Here is a 17083-nt window from a genome sequence, read left to right as displayed (position 1 = left end):
TGTGGTAAAATTCTATGTGATTGCTATTATAGTGAAGTGTTGGTGAATAGATGATAAAATAGATACCGAAAAAGGGCTTCCAAGGTTGCCATACATGCATTAGTTCCAGATTCTTGAGGGAAGAGGGAAAAACCACCATTTCTTCCCTAGAGATTTCTCAGGTCAAACTGCATGTTCTGAAGACAAAATACTAACTATAACACCAGCTACTTTTTATTGAATACTGGCTATTTGCCAGGCACTGGGCTAAGCGCTTACATTTATTATCTCCCATTATTCTCTGAGGTGTACTGCTATTAGCATTTCTGGTTTGCAGATAAGGATGCTGAGGCTTAGAAGGGTTGCGTGTGTCAGATATTGTTTATTATTTATCTGATGTCTAGTCTCCCTTCTTCTGTGCATAGAAAATAGTTTTTTTTAATTATTTTTGTAGAATGATGATATGCTTAGCCCTAGAAAATAGTACTTGTGCCTTGGCCCGGTAGCTCAGTTGGTTAGAGCATCATCCCCATAGCCAAGGTTGTAGGTTCAATCTCTGGTCAGGGCATATACAAGAATCAGCCAATGAGTGAGTGACTAAGTGGAACAACAAATCAATGTTTCTCTCTCTTTCTCCCTCTCTCAAAATCAATTAAAATTTTTTTAAATAAAATATTTGCCTAAGGCAGCAATCAACTCCCTGATTTCCCAAACTTACCTCCCTTTCAGGTAGAGATGTTCATGTGACCCAGATGAGATATAAGGATGCTTAAGAATTCCGGGAAATTTTTCCCTTTCTGATAAAGGAGGACATGTTAGCATTCTTCCTTCTCTCTGAGTGCCAATGTCAGAGCTGGAACTATAGTTGGAATAATGTCGTAGCTGAACTATCTTCTGACCATGAGAGAATGATCTAAATTTTCTCAGAAAGCCTATTATTAAGCTGCTGGGCCAATGAAGCAACCATGGATCTCTAAACCTTTCAATAAACAAAAACAAATTTGTCATTGTGGTAGGGATTTCTATTATTCATAGCTAAATGTAACCCTGACACAGGGATTTTCTGAAAATGAGATATAAGATGTGAAAGCATGTCAATGCAAGAGCTCATAAATGAAAAGCCATGCCTGTTTACTCATGCCTATTGAGAACTGTAATAATGCAAATAGAAGATAAATAAGACTGATTCCTTGTCTTCAAGAGTTAGCAATAGACACAGTATAACATTAATATGTTAATATAGAAATAGTAGATTACATAAATGCTGAGATCCAGGATAAAAGAACAAAAATATACAGATTAAAATCAGCTACATATAGGTATTCAAGGGAGTGACTTTTTTAAAAATGTATTTTTATTTATTTCATAGAGGAAGGGAGAGGGAGAGATAGACACATCAATGATGAGAATCATTGATCAGCTGCCTCCTGTACATCCATCCCCCACTAGGGATCAAGCACACAACCCGGGCATGGGCCCTGACTGGGAATCGAACCATAACGTCCTGGTTCATAGATCGATGCTCAACTACTGAACCACACTGGCCAGGCAAGGGAGTGACTTTTGAGCTAGCTCTGCTTAGGAAAGTAGTATCAATTAGTAGAATATAGTGACAAGACTAAAGGCCTGTAGATGTTACATATAAAAGTGTAAAAATAAGAATAAGGGTGCATAAAACAGACAAGCATATTTGCTTGCTAGAGCAAAAAGTCTGAGAATAATTTGTAAAAGGTTATACAAGAGGTAGGAAAGAAGTATGGCTCTGAAGGGCTGCCAAAGGACTTTGGGTTCATATATTTGATAAATTTATATAGGAAATATAGAATTAGTATACATATTTACAGAAAGTTACATGATGAAACATTGTTTGTATACCTTTATTTTAAAATAAAGACCAAGGGTCCATCTGGGAGTTTCCTGCAGTTGGCCTAGAATGATGTGAATTGGGTGAAACCAAAAGTGATAATGTGGAATCTGCAGGACTTGAGGTTACTGAGTATGAAAAGATGAGAGGAGTAAAAATTACACCAGTTAAACAACTGACAATTTCAAGAAAAAAAAATCACTTTTTCTTAACAGTTCAGTTGACTTAAAAAAAAAAATAAAAGAAAACTTATGAGAAGTAGCATCCTATTAGTCACTGAATGCTGCCTTAAAAAAATATGCACTATCTTAAAATAAATAGTAAAATTCCTTTGCTTTGTCTTTGGTAAACACCTGAGTATAACAATAGTTGGATGGAGCATTGTCATTCATTCTCCTTTTATTGAGGCTACCCTCGATTTCATTTGTCTTCATATCCATCTAACATGTGATTCTTATAAATGTTAACAGTTGAAAACAAACAGCTGGCTGAACTCTCTGCTTCAGTCTTTTGGATAATTTGCTTCTTGGTGAGTGATCAGTATTTTGATACTGCCGTAGTAACAACAGGAAATGATCTGTTAAAATCTGGATGGCCAACTACTGATCAATGCCAGGGTAAAGAGGAGAGCTAGTCTCAGAATAAAGTCTATAAAAACAGTTTGGGGAATTATTTCCAGGACCACAGGAGGAGAATCGTAATTTGCACTCAACATTGGAAAAGCAAATGCCTAGTGGAAGAACATCTTAGGGTGATCACAGAACTGCATCAATGGGAAGCTGACAGCCACAAATGCAGTACTTACTAGTAAAAAGACTGCCATGGTAAACGCTAGGGCTACAATTACACATGATGTGAAATACCAATTTCTGAAAGAATAATTCACTTAGAAAAAGGTTTCATAAGCAGGTAGAACTCTCCTAAAATTGGTCTAGATAATAGTACTAAAAAATAATTTTAACTTTTCAGTTGGCCATTGATTATAGACTTTTCCTTAGATTTATAGTTGGGGAAGATCTAATTAATTAGCCTTTGGATTTGTGCTGATATAATAAATCATTATCATGGATAATTAATAAACTAATCCTCAAGGATTTCTTCTTCATCATCTTCCTCTCTCTAAGGCTTTCTGGACAGCACTGCACAGAAACAGATGTGACTAAATGGCAGACCACAATGCAAATTTTGCAAATTTTATCATTTTAAGAAGGTACCTAATTAAATAAACCAATTACCAATAATTCAATAAAAAATAATACATAAGCCATTTTATTAAGAAGTTTATATAGTAACAATTTTCTAAAACACTAGAAACATCAAATATTTGTATTTGAGTCATAAAATTTTATTTGTTGTTTTTAATCCTCACCTGAGGATATGATTTTCTTGATTTGAGAGAGACATTGATCTGTTACCTGCTATGTGAGCCCTGACTGGGATCAAACCCACAACCTTTTGGTGTAAGGGACAACGCTCTAACCAAATGAGCCACCTCGCCTGGGTAAGTCATAAAAATTTATACTCATTAAATTTATGCTGTAGTGTATTAATCTGTACTAAATTAGTAGTCATAATGGCTAGAAGAACAGAAGACATTATGTCTAAAATTATTTTTCAAGAGTTGTCCATGTTTTAATTGTTGGAACCTTTTAAACAAGAGTAAATGTACCAAACATCACTTGATACCAAACATACAAATCACCTGTTTCAAATTAACTGTTGTTACTTAGATATAAACAATGATAGTCTGGATTCAAGAAAAGGTATGAAAAGTGAATAACCAGCTGATATCTCAATAGTCTTTCTTTCCGAAATTCCACCTCCTTCACAATGTCTATTTTGCTTTACCTCTAATTTCCTGGACAGGAAGTCAATTCCCTTCTCCTCTACACTCCCATTCAGCAATTCGAGATATTACCACTCTAATTTCTCATTTGGTTGTTTAGAGGACTATTATTTCCCCTAGTAGGGCTGAAAACAACTAGAAAGCAAGGTCCACATGAGATTTATCTTAGTTTCTTTATTACATCTAATTCAACACCCAGTATTTATTAGTTTGATGTTTTTTGTTGTTGTTGTTTTGTTTTTAAATATATTTTATTGATTTTTTACAGAGAGGAAGGGAGAGAGATAGAGAGTTAGAAACATCGATGAGAGAGAAACATTGATCAGCTGCCTCCCGCACACCCGCCACTGGGAATGTGCCCGCAACCAAGGCACATGCCCTTAACCAGAACCGAACCCGGGGCCCCTGAGTCCACAGGCCAACGCTCCATCCACTGAGCCAAACCAGCCAGGGCAGTTTGATGTTTTTTTAAGAGTTGTCTATTATGCCGGATCGGTATGGATCAGTGGTTCGACCCCCAGCCCGGTCAGAGAGTGCACAGGAGGCATCCCATCGATGTGTCTCTCTCACATTGATTTTTTTCTCTCTCTCTCCCTCCTCCTTCTTTCCCTTCCACTCTCTCTAAAACAATCAATGGAAAAAAATATCCTTGAAGAGTAACAACAACAAAAATTAGTTGTCTATTAGTGTTCAATAAACTACTATGTTTTAAAATTCCAGTTTTATGCAGTTTCTTATGACAATACTTCCTCAGCTAATAAACTGATTTAAAAGTTTTATACTTAGATTAGATGTAACATTTAAAAATTCTAATCTTATAAATGCCATTTAATACTAAAAAATGTATACTCATTACAAATGAATCAGTGAATTTGTTGTTTCATTAACTGTTAAAATGGCTTTTTAATCTTTGTTTTTAATTCTCAAATCCTATACAGTAAGAAATAAATTTATCCATGTTGTTGCATGCATTAATTGTTCATTCATTTTTATTGCTCAGTAGTATTCTACTGTATGGATATACCACAATATTTCTATTATCCTATTAATCAATACTGTGTTATTTTCAGTTTTGAGATGTTACAAATAAACCTACTATGAATATTCACATACAAGTCTTTATATAAACATATGCTTTCTTTTCTTTTGGGTAAATAACTAGGAGAGGAATGGCTGGGTCCCATAATTAGGTGCATGTTTAAGAAACTACTAAACTGTTTTCCAAAGTGGTTATGCATTAATTATATCCTCACCAGCAGTGTGAGGTTCAGTTCCTCCCTATCTTTGCTAACCATTGCAATTGTCTTTTTAATTGCAGCCATTTTAAAGGCTATGAAATAGTATCTTATTATGGTTTTAATTTGCATTTCACTAATGTCCAATGAACTTTAGCACTTTTCACACACTCATTTACAAGTCATATGTATTCCGTGGTAAAGTGACTGTTCAAAACATTTGTTCACTTTTAATTGGATTGTTTTCTTACTGTTGAGTTGTAAGAGTTCTTTATTCTAAATACAAATCCTTTGTCAGATAATCTGTACTTTCAATAGAGAAATGTAACACTTTTAGATAATTATGCTTTGTTATTATAACACACAGTCTATCTGTACTTTAAATAATCCTTATAATAAGGTTAAGCATTATCTCTGTAATCCGCGGGTACCAAGTTTTCCCAAGCCTAATATTTAAGACTTCAGTCTCTCCAGTAATGCAAGAACCACTACGGAATTTTTCCCAAACAAGAGCCAATCTGGAGAAGTTCTGTGGCTAAACACCCTCCCTAAAAGTGACAGATATAGAAAAACAGTATGCAAAATAAAATCTACTCATTTTAAACCTTGGACAGAAAACATATTTAAGCTCCTCTAGTATCTTTTTTTAAAAAATATATTTTTATTGATTTCAGAGGAGAGGGAGAAAGAGATAGAAACATCAATGATGAGCGTCACCAACAGGCTGCTTCCTGCATGTCCCACACTGGGATCGAGCACTCAACCCAGGCATGTGCCCTGACTGGGAATCAAACCGTGACATCCTGGTTCTTAGGTCGATGCTCAACCACTGAATCACACTGGCCAAGCAGTTCCTCTAATATCTTTTTTTCCCCCTCTAATATCTTTTTATATATCAAGAATAATTTCATACATGAAAAAAATTTTCATGATACATATTTATCCCTTGGAATGTGTTAGTGCCAAGACACAAATCTGAAACTAACTCGTATAGCAGCACTAGAATTAGGATAACAGCCGATTATACTGGCAATCTCTGACATGGTATCAGGATATAGACAGCCCTAGGGTTACAAGTATCTCATGGAAGTAATTATGATACAATTGACAATATTCCCTAATCAGAGTGGTTCTCATCAGACACTTTATGCTAAGCTTATTTGACACAGTTTTTGTTAAAGGCCCAGTATTAAAAGAATAAGCTTCCTCTGGATTTAAAAACAAGGAATAATTTTGGCTCATTAAAGATAGTATCTATTGATAAAACATAGGCTTGTTCTCAAACATGAAATAAAATTATTACTCTAATGCATGATCATTATATAAAATAATCACCTGGTTAGTAAAAAATTATTCAAATCCTAAAATTTTCAGTTCAACTGGTTTTCTTTTGGAATGAGGAAAAATTTAATGATTGGCTTCAAATTTTTTATTTTTTTAATTGATTTTAGAGAGAGGAAGGGGGAGAGAAAGAAAGAGAGAAAGGGAGAAAAAAAAACATCGATGTGAGAGAGAAACAGCAATCGGCTGCCTCCTGCAGGCATCTGGACTGGGGATCACACCTGCAACTGGGTATGTGCCCTGACAGGGAGTCAAACCTGCAGCCTTTTGGTGTGTGGGACAATGCTCCAACACCTGCCAGGGATCAAATTCATTTTTAATATAAAATATGTGAGTGTTATTATATGTTAAAGAAAATAAAGACAGTATGACCCAAATGTTATTTTTTAAAGCTAATATAAAATACTTTTCAAAGCATACAAAAACTGTAAAACAGCTGAGGATTTTTCAATAAAGATACCAGATATATTTACTGACCAGAGAACACAAAGATATGTTTAATGACTTCTGTTTCCAGGTCACCTTATTGAACGATACATCATGAAATCAATAGTTGTACATCTAGGAAATTTACCAATGGAGCTCTCTTCCACTGGTGTATATATTTTAATTTGTCTCATGTGGGTGTCTCTTCCGTTTTGGTGATTGGCTAGAACAGCAATCTGTATCATGAATGTACGAGTTGGCTTCTTATGGTTATCAGTTAAGGGAACATGAATCCAGCCACTTGGTTCCACCAATTCAAGTTGCTGCCAGGAAAAGAAAAGTAAGATTAGGTTTGTACCCAATGAATATAATTTATTATAATGAATACATTCTAAAGTTGACTTATCTGTGGATAGTGTCAGGCAGGTACTAGACTTATCAAGGTGATCATGTAACTTATATAAATGCCACTATGTTGTATACCTGAAACTAATATAATATTGTATGTCAACTATAATTGAAAAATTACAAATTTTTTAAAAATAGAATAAAAAAATAAAGTTGAGTTAAAATTAACCTCTTGCTCATCAAGAGAATGACAGTATAATAACCATTACCAGTTACTGGACACTTTTACCATGGTCTATTTCTACAGGTGCTAAACACATTACATGTACCATCTTAGTAGGGAGTCTTAGTGTTAGAATTAGACATGTATAAATGTATACATCCAATGGAAGACCATGTTGATAAAAGCAGGAAAATAATCTAACATGCTTCTGATATATTTTATTTCAAGAAATATGCCTAATACATCCAAAATCATACAACAATCAGATTCTATATAAATTATAAGAATATTAAGAGAAAATCAATTATTAAATAAGCATTAAACAAAGCTTTCTTTCTTAGGAATAGTAAGTGATTTATCTAGTCTTGATGATGATCTAAAATCTAGATTTTTAATGTTTTTAAATAAGAAATGATAGATCAATTTTTTATTTTTATTTTTATTTTTTTTAATATATTTTATTGAGTTTTTACAGAGAGGAAGGGAGAGAGATAGAGAGTTAGAAACATCGATGAGAGAGAAACATCGATCAGCCGCCTTCTGCACATCTCCTACTGGGGATGTGCCTGCAACCAAGGTACATGCCCTTGACCAGAATCGAACCTGGGACCTTTCAGTCCACAGGCTGATGCTCTATCCACTGAGCCAAACCGGTTTCGGCTAGATTAATTTTTTAAATTTAAATTTTATTTTAAACAAAAGTCCAAATTGTCCTTACTTTACAAGGAAAGGAAAACCATAAGCCAAAAGGTAAACCAACATTTCTAAAAGTTTTCCTAAAGTATAAAGTAGTTTCTAAAACATATTGTTTTTTTAATTGCTTAATTAAAGGGTACAAATGAATTATATATATGCATCACAAAAAAATATAGGTTTATCTTATCAAGACAGTCAGATGACAATGAGTGTCAAAAACTCTAACTCGGGTTCCGTGAGTTACTCTAGAAAAACAATTAAATAAAAGCCATGATATCTTCCTTTTTCTTCCTTTTCTTTTATCTTCTTTCATTCTTTTTCATTCTTTCTCTTCTCTTTCCTTCTTTATTCTTTCTTTGCTTTTTTTTTTTTAAAGAAAGAGGGTGGGTAGAGATGGGGCAAGAGAACTGTAATGACGTTAAGAAGGTAGTTGGTGTTCAAGACTAAATGATTTCCCGCTTTTAACTACAAAATATAATAATAATTGAATCTCTACCCCCATGGCATTTCGGTCAGCGACATTTTATAAACTTCCACTAGAACTAACTCAAAATGAGTGCATCAGAAACCAGATATACCTGGTTTCTATCACTAACCTTTTATTCATTCAGGCCACAAATAGTTATTGAGCACTTAAAATGTTCAAGGTATTGTTCTAAGTACAGTTAAAGCATACAAAGCATGAACCCAAAGCCTATTCCAAACCTTAAAAAAAAAAGCTTAGAAGTAGACAAACATCCTCTATGGCTTCATTCAATTTCTTCATGCATAAAGTAAAGGGATTGGACAAGTTATCATCCAATATCCCTTCCAGCTCTGACATTCAATGAGTCTGATTAAAAGAAGAAAGATGTAGTAGGCAGATGCCCACATCATTCCCCCAAACCTGTGAATATGTTAACATAGCAAAAGGGACTCTGCAGATGTAATTAAGGTAAAGATCTTGGGATGGAAAGATTATCCTGGATTACCTGGGTAGGCCCAAAGTAATCACAAGGGTCTTTAAAAGAGGAAGAGAGTCAGAGATGTGAAGAAGTAAAGGCAGGAGTGATATAACCACAAGCCAAAGAATGTGGGCAGCCTCCAGAAGCTGGAAAAGGCAAGAAATGTTTCTTCCAAAGAATCTCCAGAAAAGAATGTATCTTGCTGACACCATGATTTTAATCCACTGGAACCATTTTGGACTTCTCACTTCCAGACTGTACAGTAATAAATTTGTGTTGTTTTAAGCCACTAAAGTGTGTGGTAACTGGTTATAGCAGAAATAGGAAACTATTATAATAGACTAGAGGTCTGATGCACAAATTGGTGCAAGAGTAGGCCTTCCTTCCCCCGGCTGCCAGCACCGGATGGCACCCAGGACCCGGGCTTCCTTTGGCTGCCAGCAGGCACCCAGACCCCGGGCTTTCCTTGCAGCCCCGGCTTCGTCTGGAAGGTCGTCAGGAAGGATGTTAGCATATTACGCTTTTATTATTATAGAATATACATGGGAGTTTAGAGGAGGGAGAAAGCACTTCTGGTTGAAATAATCTATTCTCCAGGTAAATGTATAATAATGAATCTCAATAATGAACAAAAAGTGAAACCAAGATTCTAAATTCAGCTCCTTAATAATGTAATGTTTTTTGACAAATTTAAGCATTATTTCTGACAGATATGTTATTTTTAGAGTATTTTAAACACTTCAGTGTACAAAAAGCTGTATTAAGATTTTATAATATATATAACTTTTGGCATGATACATTCAGAATTATGAATGTAGTAAATTATTCAATAAATGCAAATAGTTAACTATTTCTTCTGAACATATCATAAAGTTTATTGATCTCAATCATTAAAAGTACTATATATTACAAAGAATATATATTATATATATATGGCTGTTAATGCCTCTCAGATGGCTACACCATCAACTATATTGCTTGGAAGTCATAAACACCAATTCATGTGTCTACTTCACTTCTATTGTGCCCAGTTTGAAATTCTCAGAGTCATCTCTATAAAGTTATTCTTCTTTTTTTTATTTAAGTTACTATTCTGATACTGCCATATTTAAAATTATTTCATAGATTTTTTTAAAAACCTCATGTACCTATAAATTTAAATTTTTGAAAATGATTAAAAGATTAAGATATTTAATGCAAAAAATATTTTTAAAAATATTTTAAACAGAAAATTAACAAAAGGCAAAATTTTGCCAAAATAACTCTTTTTCCCTTGCATTTCTGGTTGAACCTCAATAAATGAAAATCTCATCACCACTAAGATATATTTTTTTATTCCTCGTGTTCTTTCTGCCATCTCCCCCTTTTTGCTCCTTTCTCCACACAATCACTCATTTGAAAAGTTGTTATTTTTTAATTTTTCACCTGCTAGTTGTCTGTATCCCATTCCAATCTGAATTTTGCGCCCCCCATTGAAACCAATCTTGTCAAAGTCACCTGTGACTCCTCACTTTGCCATATCAATTCTTTAATACAGCTTAATACTATATTCTGGATTTTCCTCATCTAATAATGTGCCTGACCAATATCTATTTGTATTTGAAATTTTTAAGGCTTTTAAAGCTTTATATAATATTGTAGTTTAAACATAGTTTTGTGTACAAAAATATATAACATGGTTTACTAAAGATAAGAGAATTTTGTAAATGACAGAAAATAACTGGTAATTCAGTAAAGACATAAATTTAAAGATTGAGAAGTTAAGACATTAATGCTAAGGCAATAGAATACTTGAAATTGTCCTATATAATTGTATCCAGACCGATGACTTCAGGTACCTCAAGTGGATATATGCTGGTGATTTAAAATTTTATATCTCCTTTTTAAGAGGCAACTTCTTTTTTTTTAAATCCTCACCCGAGGATATTTTTTCCATTCATTTTTAGAGAGTGGAAGGGAGGGAGGGAGGAGGAAAGAGAGAGAAACATCGGTGTGAGAGACACACACTGATTGCTTCCCTCCCCAAACATGCCCCAACCTGGGCAAGGGATCGAACCTACAACCCAGGTTCTGTGCCCTTGACTGGGAATCGAACCCGCAACCATTAAGTCTCCAGGCAGATGCTCTAACCACTTAGTAAAACTGGCCAGGGAAAGAGGCAACTTCTGAAGGTACCAGCAAGGGAACAGCACAGCCCTGGAGTTAATGCTCATCCCTGCTTGCCTCTTCAATCTTGTCTTGAGTGGTCTTTCACCTAATTTCAGTCATATAATCTGCAATAATGCAAAAATAAATTTATACTATGAAGAAAACTGATTCTGAAAATATTCCAAAGATTAGAGATGGCAAAGAGATATTAACTGTATTTCATTAAAAATGGGTCATCTGTTGTGTGTATCTGCAAAAACAATATTTTAATTAACTGAAATGAAATGAATTGCTTGAAAAAATAAGAAAACAAGAGAGAGAAAATAAGAAATCTGGTTAACTCGATAAAGGAGGTACCACAGCTAATAAATGTGAAGTCAGAAGAGAGAACAGAGAAGAAAAATATGAAAGAACCTAAGAGCACCTCCCAGAACTGAAAGACAAGTGTCTCCTCACTGATGGGATCCACTGAGCACCCAGCACAATGACGGAAACATCACACGTGCACGCGCGCGCACACACACACAACTATGGTATAGCTCGTGAAATTTCTAAACATCAAGGATAAAGAGATTATAAAAGCTTCTACAAAGAACAATAGGTCACATGCAAAGCATCAAAAATCAAGTGCTCCTTAACATTTACACTGAAAACTATGAGGCAATGGAGAATGTGCTTAAAATTAATAAAAAATTACTTCCAAACTAGAATTCCATACCCAGCCAAATCATCCTCAAGGGTGAGATTAAAATTAAGTTTTCAGTCATGCAAGGCTTCAACAATTTTACCTCCCATGTGGAGTATGCATTCCACCAAAATAGGAAATAAATCAAAAAAGATGACGACCTGGGATCTAGAAAACAAGAGATCAACCAAAGAGAAGGTGAAGGAAACTCCCAGGATGATGTTGAAGGGGTATTGTAAGAAGACAGCTGTTAGTCCAGGTCCTCTGAGAAACAGACACCAAGACATGAATAGATGTACCAGGTATTTATAAGGGCAAATGTCTTTGACTGACAAGGGGAGGGAGCCAGGGAAGGCTGGAAAAGCTGTCAGACAGTGATGCAGGGCTGAGCCCAGGGGAAGGAGACAGGGAAGGAAGGAAGGCTGGGTGGACCATGTTAGACTGAATGCAGTTCCAGCAAACGTTGGGCAAGGCTCTCAGGGACTCCTGAAGCCCAAGCTGCCTGTCAGGATTCCAGAGTCCCCAGGAATAAGCCTGGTTTATTACCCCTGCTGTACTCCCTCAATGGCTGGTGGAAGGCATGGTCTTGCACTAGCGGTGGTGATGGATTTCAGAGAGCAGTTGGGGCCATCCGTCAGTCACTCCTATGGATCATACTTCTAAGAAGAACCTTCTCATGGCCATCTATGGTAGCTCTGTCATGTGTTACTCTTGGCCTAACCTAAACTACATTTCCCAGGATTCCCTTCCTCACATGTTTCTGGTGAGATGGGACGTGAAATATTTTCATACATGAGTAGGAGGGCACAAGTGAAGCAGCAGCCATTTTGTTTTTCACACTCAAGTTGAGGTAGGAGCTCTTGTAGATCACACATGTTACTATCTGCTGGCTCACTTCACTGTCATGGGACAACAGCTGGGCCCATGGACTTCAACCTCCAGCATCATGACAGGAAAACAGCTTACAGATTTATTTAATCAACTCCTACTTGTGTAAGGTAAAATCCCTGTAATAAATCCCTTATTACATACTGCCACACATGTCCCCTACACACATATATACAGACACATATATATGCTGTACACACACACACACCCCCTAGTGCTCTGCTTCTCTGATTGAACGTATACTGACACACTGACACAGTAGCTGAGCTGGAGGTCCAGAAAGAACGTTTCCCAGAAAAAAAAGTTTCCAAGCCCTGGCTGGTATGGCTCAGTTGGTTGAGCATTGTCCCGTGCACCAAAAGGTTGCTGGTTCAATTCCCAGTCAGGGCACATACCCAGGTTTCAGGTTCAGTCCCAGGTAGGAGTGCATGCTGGAAGCAACTGATGAATGTTTCTCTCTTTCTCTTTCTCACTCTCTTCCCCTCCCTCCCTCCTACTCTCCTTCTCTCCCTCCTTCTCTTCCTCTCTCTAAAAAAATCAATAAAAACATATTTTAAAATAAAGGAAAAAAATGTGGATCCAAGAGAGTATATGTGACTGTTTCAAAGAGTATTTTATAGATCTTTCAGAGAATTTAGATAACTGATAACATTTTTTTTTAATTAAGGTGGGAAATGAGGCAACTACTAATTCCAGAAAAATAAAATTATGTCTAAAAAGGAAATTTAAGCATAGAACATGACATGAATCAGGTATCAACAATATGTGGTCATAATAATGAAAATGTGCATAATGATTTCAGCAAATACCATGAAAAACTATACTAAGAAGATGAAGAGAAGGAAAGTTTATTAGGGAAGAAATGAGATTATAGAGCTAAGTCCTGATGTTTCACAGTAAGATATCATTAGATCATGTCTTTAAATACAGATATGTACATACACCTTATTTAAAATTCTACATGTCTATTACAGATATCTGTGTACAAATGTTATTTAGAAATTAAAGCAAATAAGGCTAAAATAACTAAGAGATTGCTCCCAAGGATTGGGATGGGGATGTTAGATAGGGAAAAAAGTGCTATTGTTATAAATGCTATTGCAGTCCTTTCAGACTTTTAACATATGTACATATGTTTTATTGTGTAAAAGTATATTTAAACCTTAAAAATTAAACTTAAAAAGGTGATAAAATATTTTTTAAAACTAAAGAAATTACCACAAAAAGTTAGCACAGTGGTTACCTCTACAGGATAGGGAAAGGATTGTGACAGGGAAGGGAAGAGGGTATACTCCCAGCTTCTGGGATGCTCATAAAGTTCTATTTCTTACATTAAAAAGTTATATACACATATAAACTGTATATGTATGTTTTATGGACTTTGGGGAGGAGGGAGTGCCAAGTACACAAAAGAAACAACTGTAGAATCTCCAGCACACAGTTGCAGAACTTCTCATGCTATAAATGAGGTATAGCTTTTCCCAAGACCCTGATATTCCAGGTAAATTATGATTTGCTATTAAGTGGGCTCTAAAATAAATAAATGTACATTTCCCTTACATTTGATATTTATGTTTTATCCTAGAATAAAAATGAAAATGAAACAGAATTTTTGTATGTACAGTTGATATGAGAAAACTTTATGCAAACATATACAAATTTGGCCTGGCCAGTGTGGCTCACTGGTTGAGTGTCGACCCATGAACCAAGAGGTCACTGATTCAATTCCCAGTCAGGGCACATGTTTCTTTCTCATCGATGTTTCTAGCTCTCTATCCCTCTCCCTTCCTCTCTCTAAAAATCAATGAAAACATCTATATATATATATATATATATATATATATATATATATATATATACACACACACACACACACACACACACACACACACACACATATATACATACATACACACAAATTTAGACTTTTCACATGCATGAGTAATTCTTAAGGTATAGCAAATTAAAAAGTATAGTCATTCCATCACCTTAAATCTTAATAGTAAATTCTCAAAATAAGGAGAGGTTAAAGACAGCCTTTATGTACACAAGTCGGTAATATATCTAAGGCTGTTTGATGGCTTACCACTAGATTATAAACCGCTGAAAAATAGATGGGGGAAATGAGGAATTTAAGATCCCCAAAAAATCACTATAAAATACTTTTTATATAAATCATTTGACCACTAAGTAAATAATTGCTTATTTTAAAAGTCCAGTAGAAGCAAAAGGAGACCCAATTACTTTTTTAAAAAAAGTTCAGTAGAAAAATAAAGCCTTTAAAAAATATTTTCACAATCAAGAACTGCTAAAAAACTAAGGCAAGACTTATGAGGAGCAAGTGACAAAATCAGCAGATTTGATTAAGAGACAAACAAAGATTCTTACTGCAAGGACATCACAGTTCCATGCAGGTAATGAATACAAAGCAGAATTCTAACTGCAATATAATCCTAAATACATTTTAAGTAGATGTGGAGCTCTGAAGGGGACTGGAAAGAAAGATAATGGGAAGTATTTAGGAGTGGATGAGAGAGACATCCATTAATTAAGGCTGAATCCACCAAATTTTCTGGCTTTATAACTTTTCCTTTTCTATGAAATAATCATAGTTGAGTTTTACTCCACATGTACTGATTTTACTCCAGCCTTGCAATAGCTCTATAAAATATACTATTTTCACCTTCATTTTATACACAAGAAACCTGAGGCACAAAGAAGCTAGCTTTCCAAGCTTCATAGTTAGGCTGCAGAGCAGAAACTCACATGACTCCAAAGCCCATGCTCTTGGATCTTTATCAACTCAAAGATATAAATGTATAACCAATAGTTACTAGTATATGTAGCTAAAACTCCCCAATTTCATGAGATTACAAAGAAAAGCATACTAGTAGGTACTTTTATATTACCAGTTTTCAAGGCCTTGCACCTTTCAGCCACCATTTACTAAGCTGTTACCATATGCCAGATATTTGATATATATGTATATATTTTTAAATATGTTTTTATTGATTTTAAAGAGAGAGGAAGGGAGAAGGAAAGAGAGAGAGAAACATCAATGAGAGAAACATCAATCAGCTTCCTCCTGCAAACCTCCTACTGGGGATCAAGTCTGCAACCTGGGCCTGTGCCCTGACCAGGAATCAAACCTGCAACCTCTCGTTACATGGGATGATGCTCAACCAACCAACTGAGCCATACTGCCCAGGGCAACATACATTTGTTTTAATCATCCCAACACCACAGCCCTTATTTGTAGCTGAGAAACCTTAAGTTCAGAGAGGTTATATAATATGTTCAGGGTTACCTAGCCAGTGCAGGATTAAGTCAGGATTTGAAAATAATTTCCTACCAAAACTCTGAACATCAAAGTATTAAAGTAGTCTTTGAGTATGTCTGCCTGAAATAAAAATAAAACAAGAATATATTCTAATATTAGAACAAGTGAATAAATATCAGAAATTCAAAAAGCTATAATCCTGTATATTCTTTAAAGACAGGTGGAACTCTGAAGGGGATTGGGAAGAAAAGAAGTGAAAATCTCATGACCCTCACTGTTTCCCATTAGTTATGGGGCCTCGACATAAAGCATGACAATGGGAACACACAAAGTGCTTGTTACAAGTCCAGACAGAGGTGAAAACCCAACACACACCTCTAGTTATATTAAAGATTAAATGCGAGCATCTCTGGTATTCTCAAAAACAAGTTTTCAAAGCAGCTGGACTAACTACCACCCCCCAACACACACACACATTCTGCTTGCAAGATCTGTGATTTCCATTGGTCCCTTAACTCATATTTATAATAAATTTTGTTTGTAAAAGTACAAAAAGCCACCTCATAATTTACTTTCAAGTGTTTCTGCAAATCTAAAACATCTGTCTAGAATAGTTAAGGTGGAATTATACAAAATGAATATTTTAGAGTAAGAAGTAATGAACTGTATTTAATATGAATTTTTAAAGTACTAAACTAACTCCACTACTTATTACATAGATGTTATGAAGTTTGATTTCATCTTGATGTAAATTACTATCATTTTGAGAAAAATGTTAACCTGTTTCCTCAAACAGCAATCAATGACAACTGAGTAGAAAAGTAAAGACATTCCTGTTCTATTCACAAGCGCCAGTGGACAGGCCGGTGGGGAAATGGCAGTGTGCCAAGTTGCCCTGTGAGCAATTAGGCTTCCTGGCGATCAGGAGACTCAGGCGTCTTAGGCCCTTACAAAACTAGCAAGTTAAGGAACTGATGCCTTTCCTCCCCTTTCCTGGAGGCACATGCCAGATATAACTTGTTTAGATGACAATCTTTTCTACCTATAGGACTAAAAAAAAAAAAGGTGAAGACTAATAAAAAGCACACTGAGGAGAATCACGTTAGAGATTAGCAAGTATCATTGCCTACTGGACCTACTGACTAACTGTAACTGGTCCCACATAGACAGTAACCTCATT

General features: G+C 35.3%; 1 protein-coding gene across 2 annotated transcripts in view; it reads right to left on the bottom strand.

Moving 5' to 3' along the window:
* Window positions 1-6706: 6706 nt before the first annotated feature.
* The window catches only part of ANAPC10 (anaphase promoting complex subunit 10), a 51995-nt gene continuing 41618 nt past the window's right edge, over window positions 6707-17083 (bottom strand). For both annotated transcript variants that reach the window (XM_081091821.1, XM_081091822.1), the window contains one exon: window positions 6707-7014. In XM_081091821.1, coding sequence (XP_080947947.1) covers window positions 6784-7014 — 231 coding nt within the window. In that variant the 3' untranslated portion in view covers window positions 6707-6783. The remainder of the gene's footprint in view (window positions 7015-17083) is intronic.

Source organism: Myotis nattereri (assembly GCF_964212035.1).
Source record: "Myotis nattereri genome assembly, chromosome: 5".
Lineage (NCBI taxonomy): Eukaryota > Metazoa > Chordata > Mammalia > Chiroptera > Vespertilionidae > Myotis > Myotis nattereri.
Note: the sequence above shows the minus strand (reverse complement) of the source record. Positions and strands in the feature narration are given on the sequence as shown.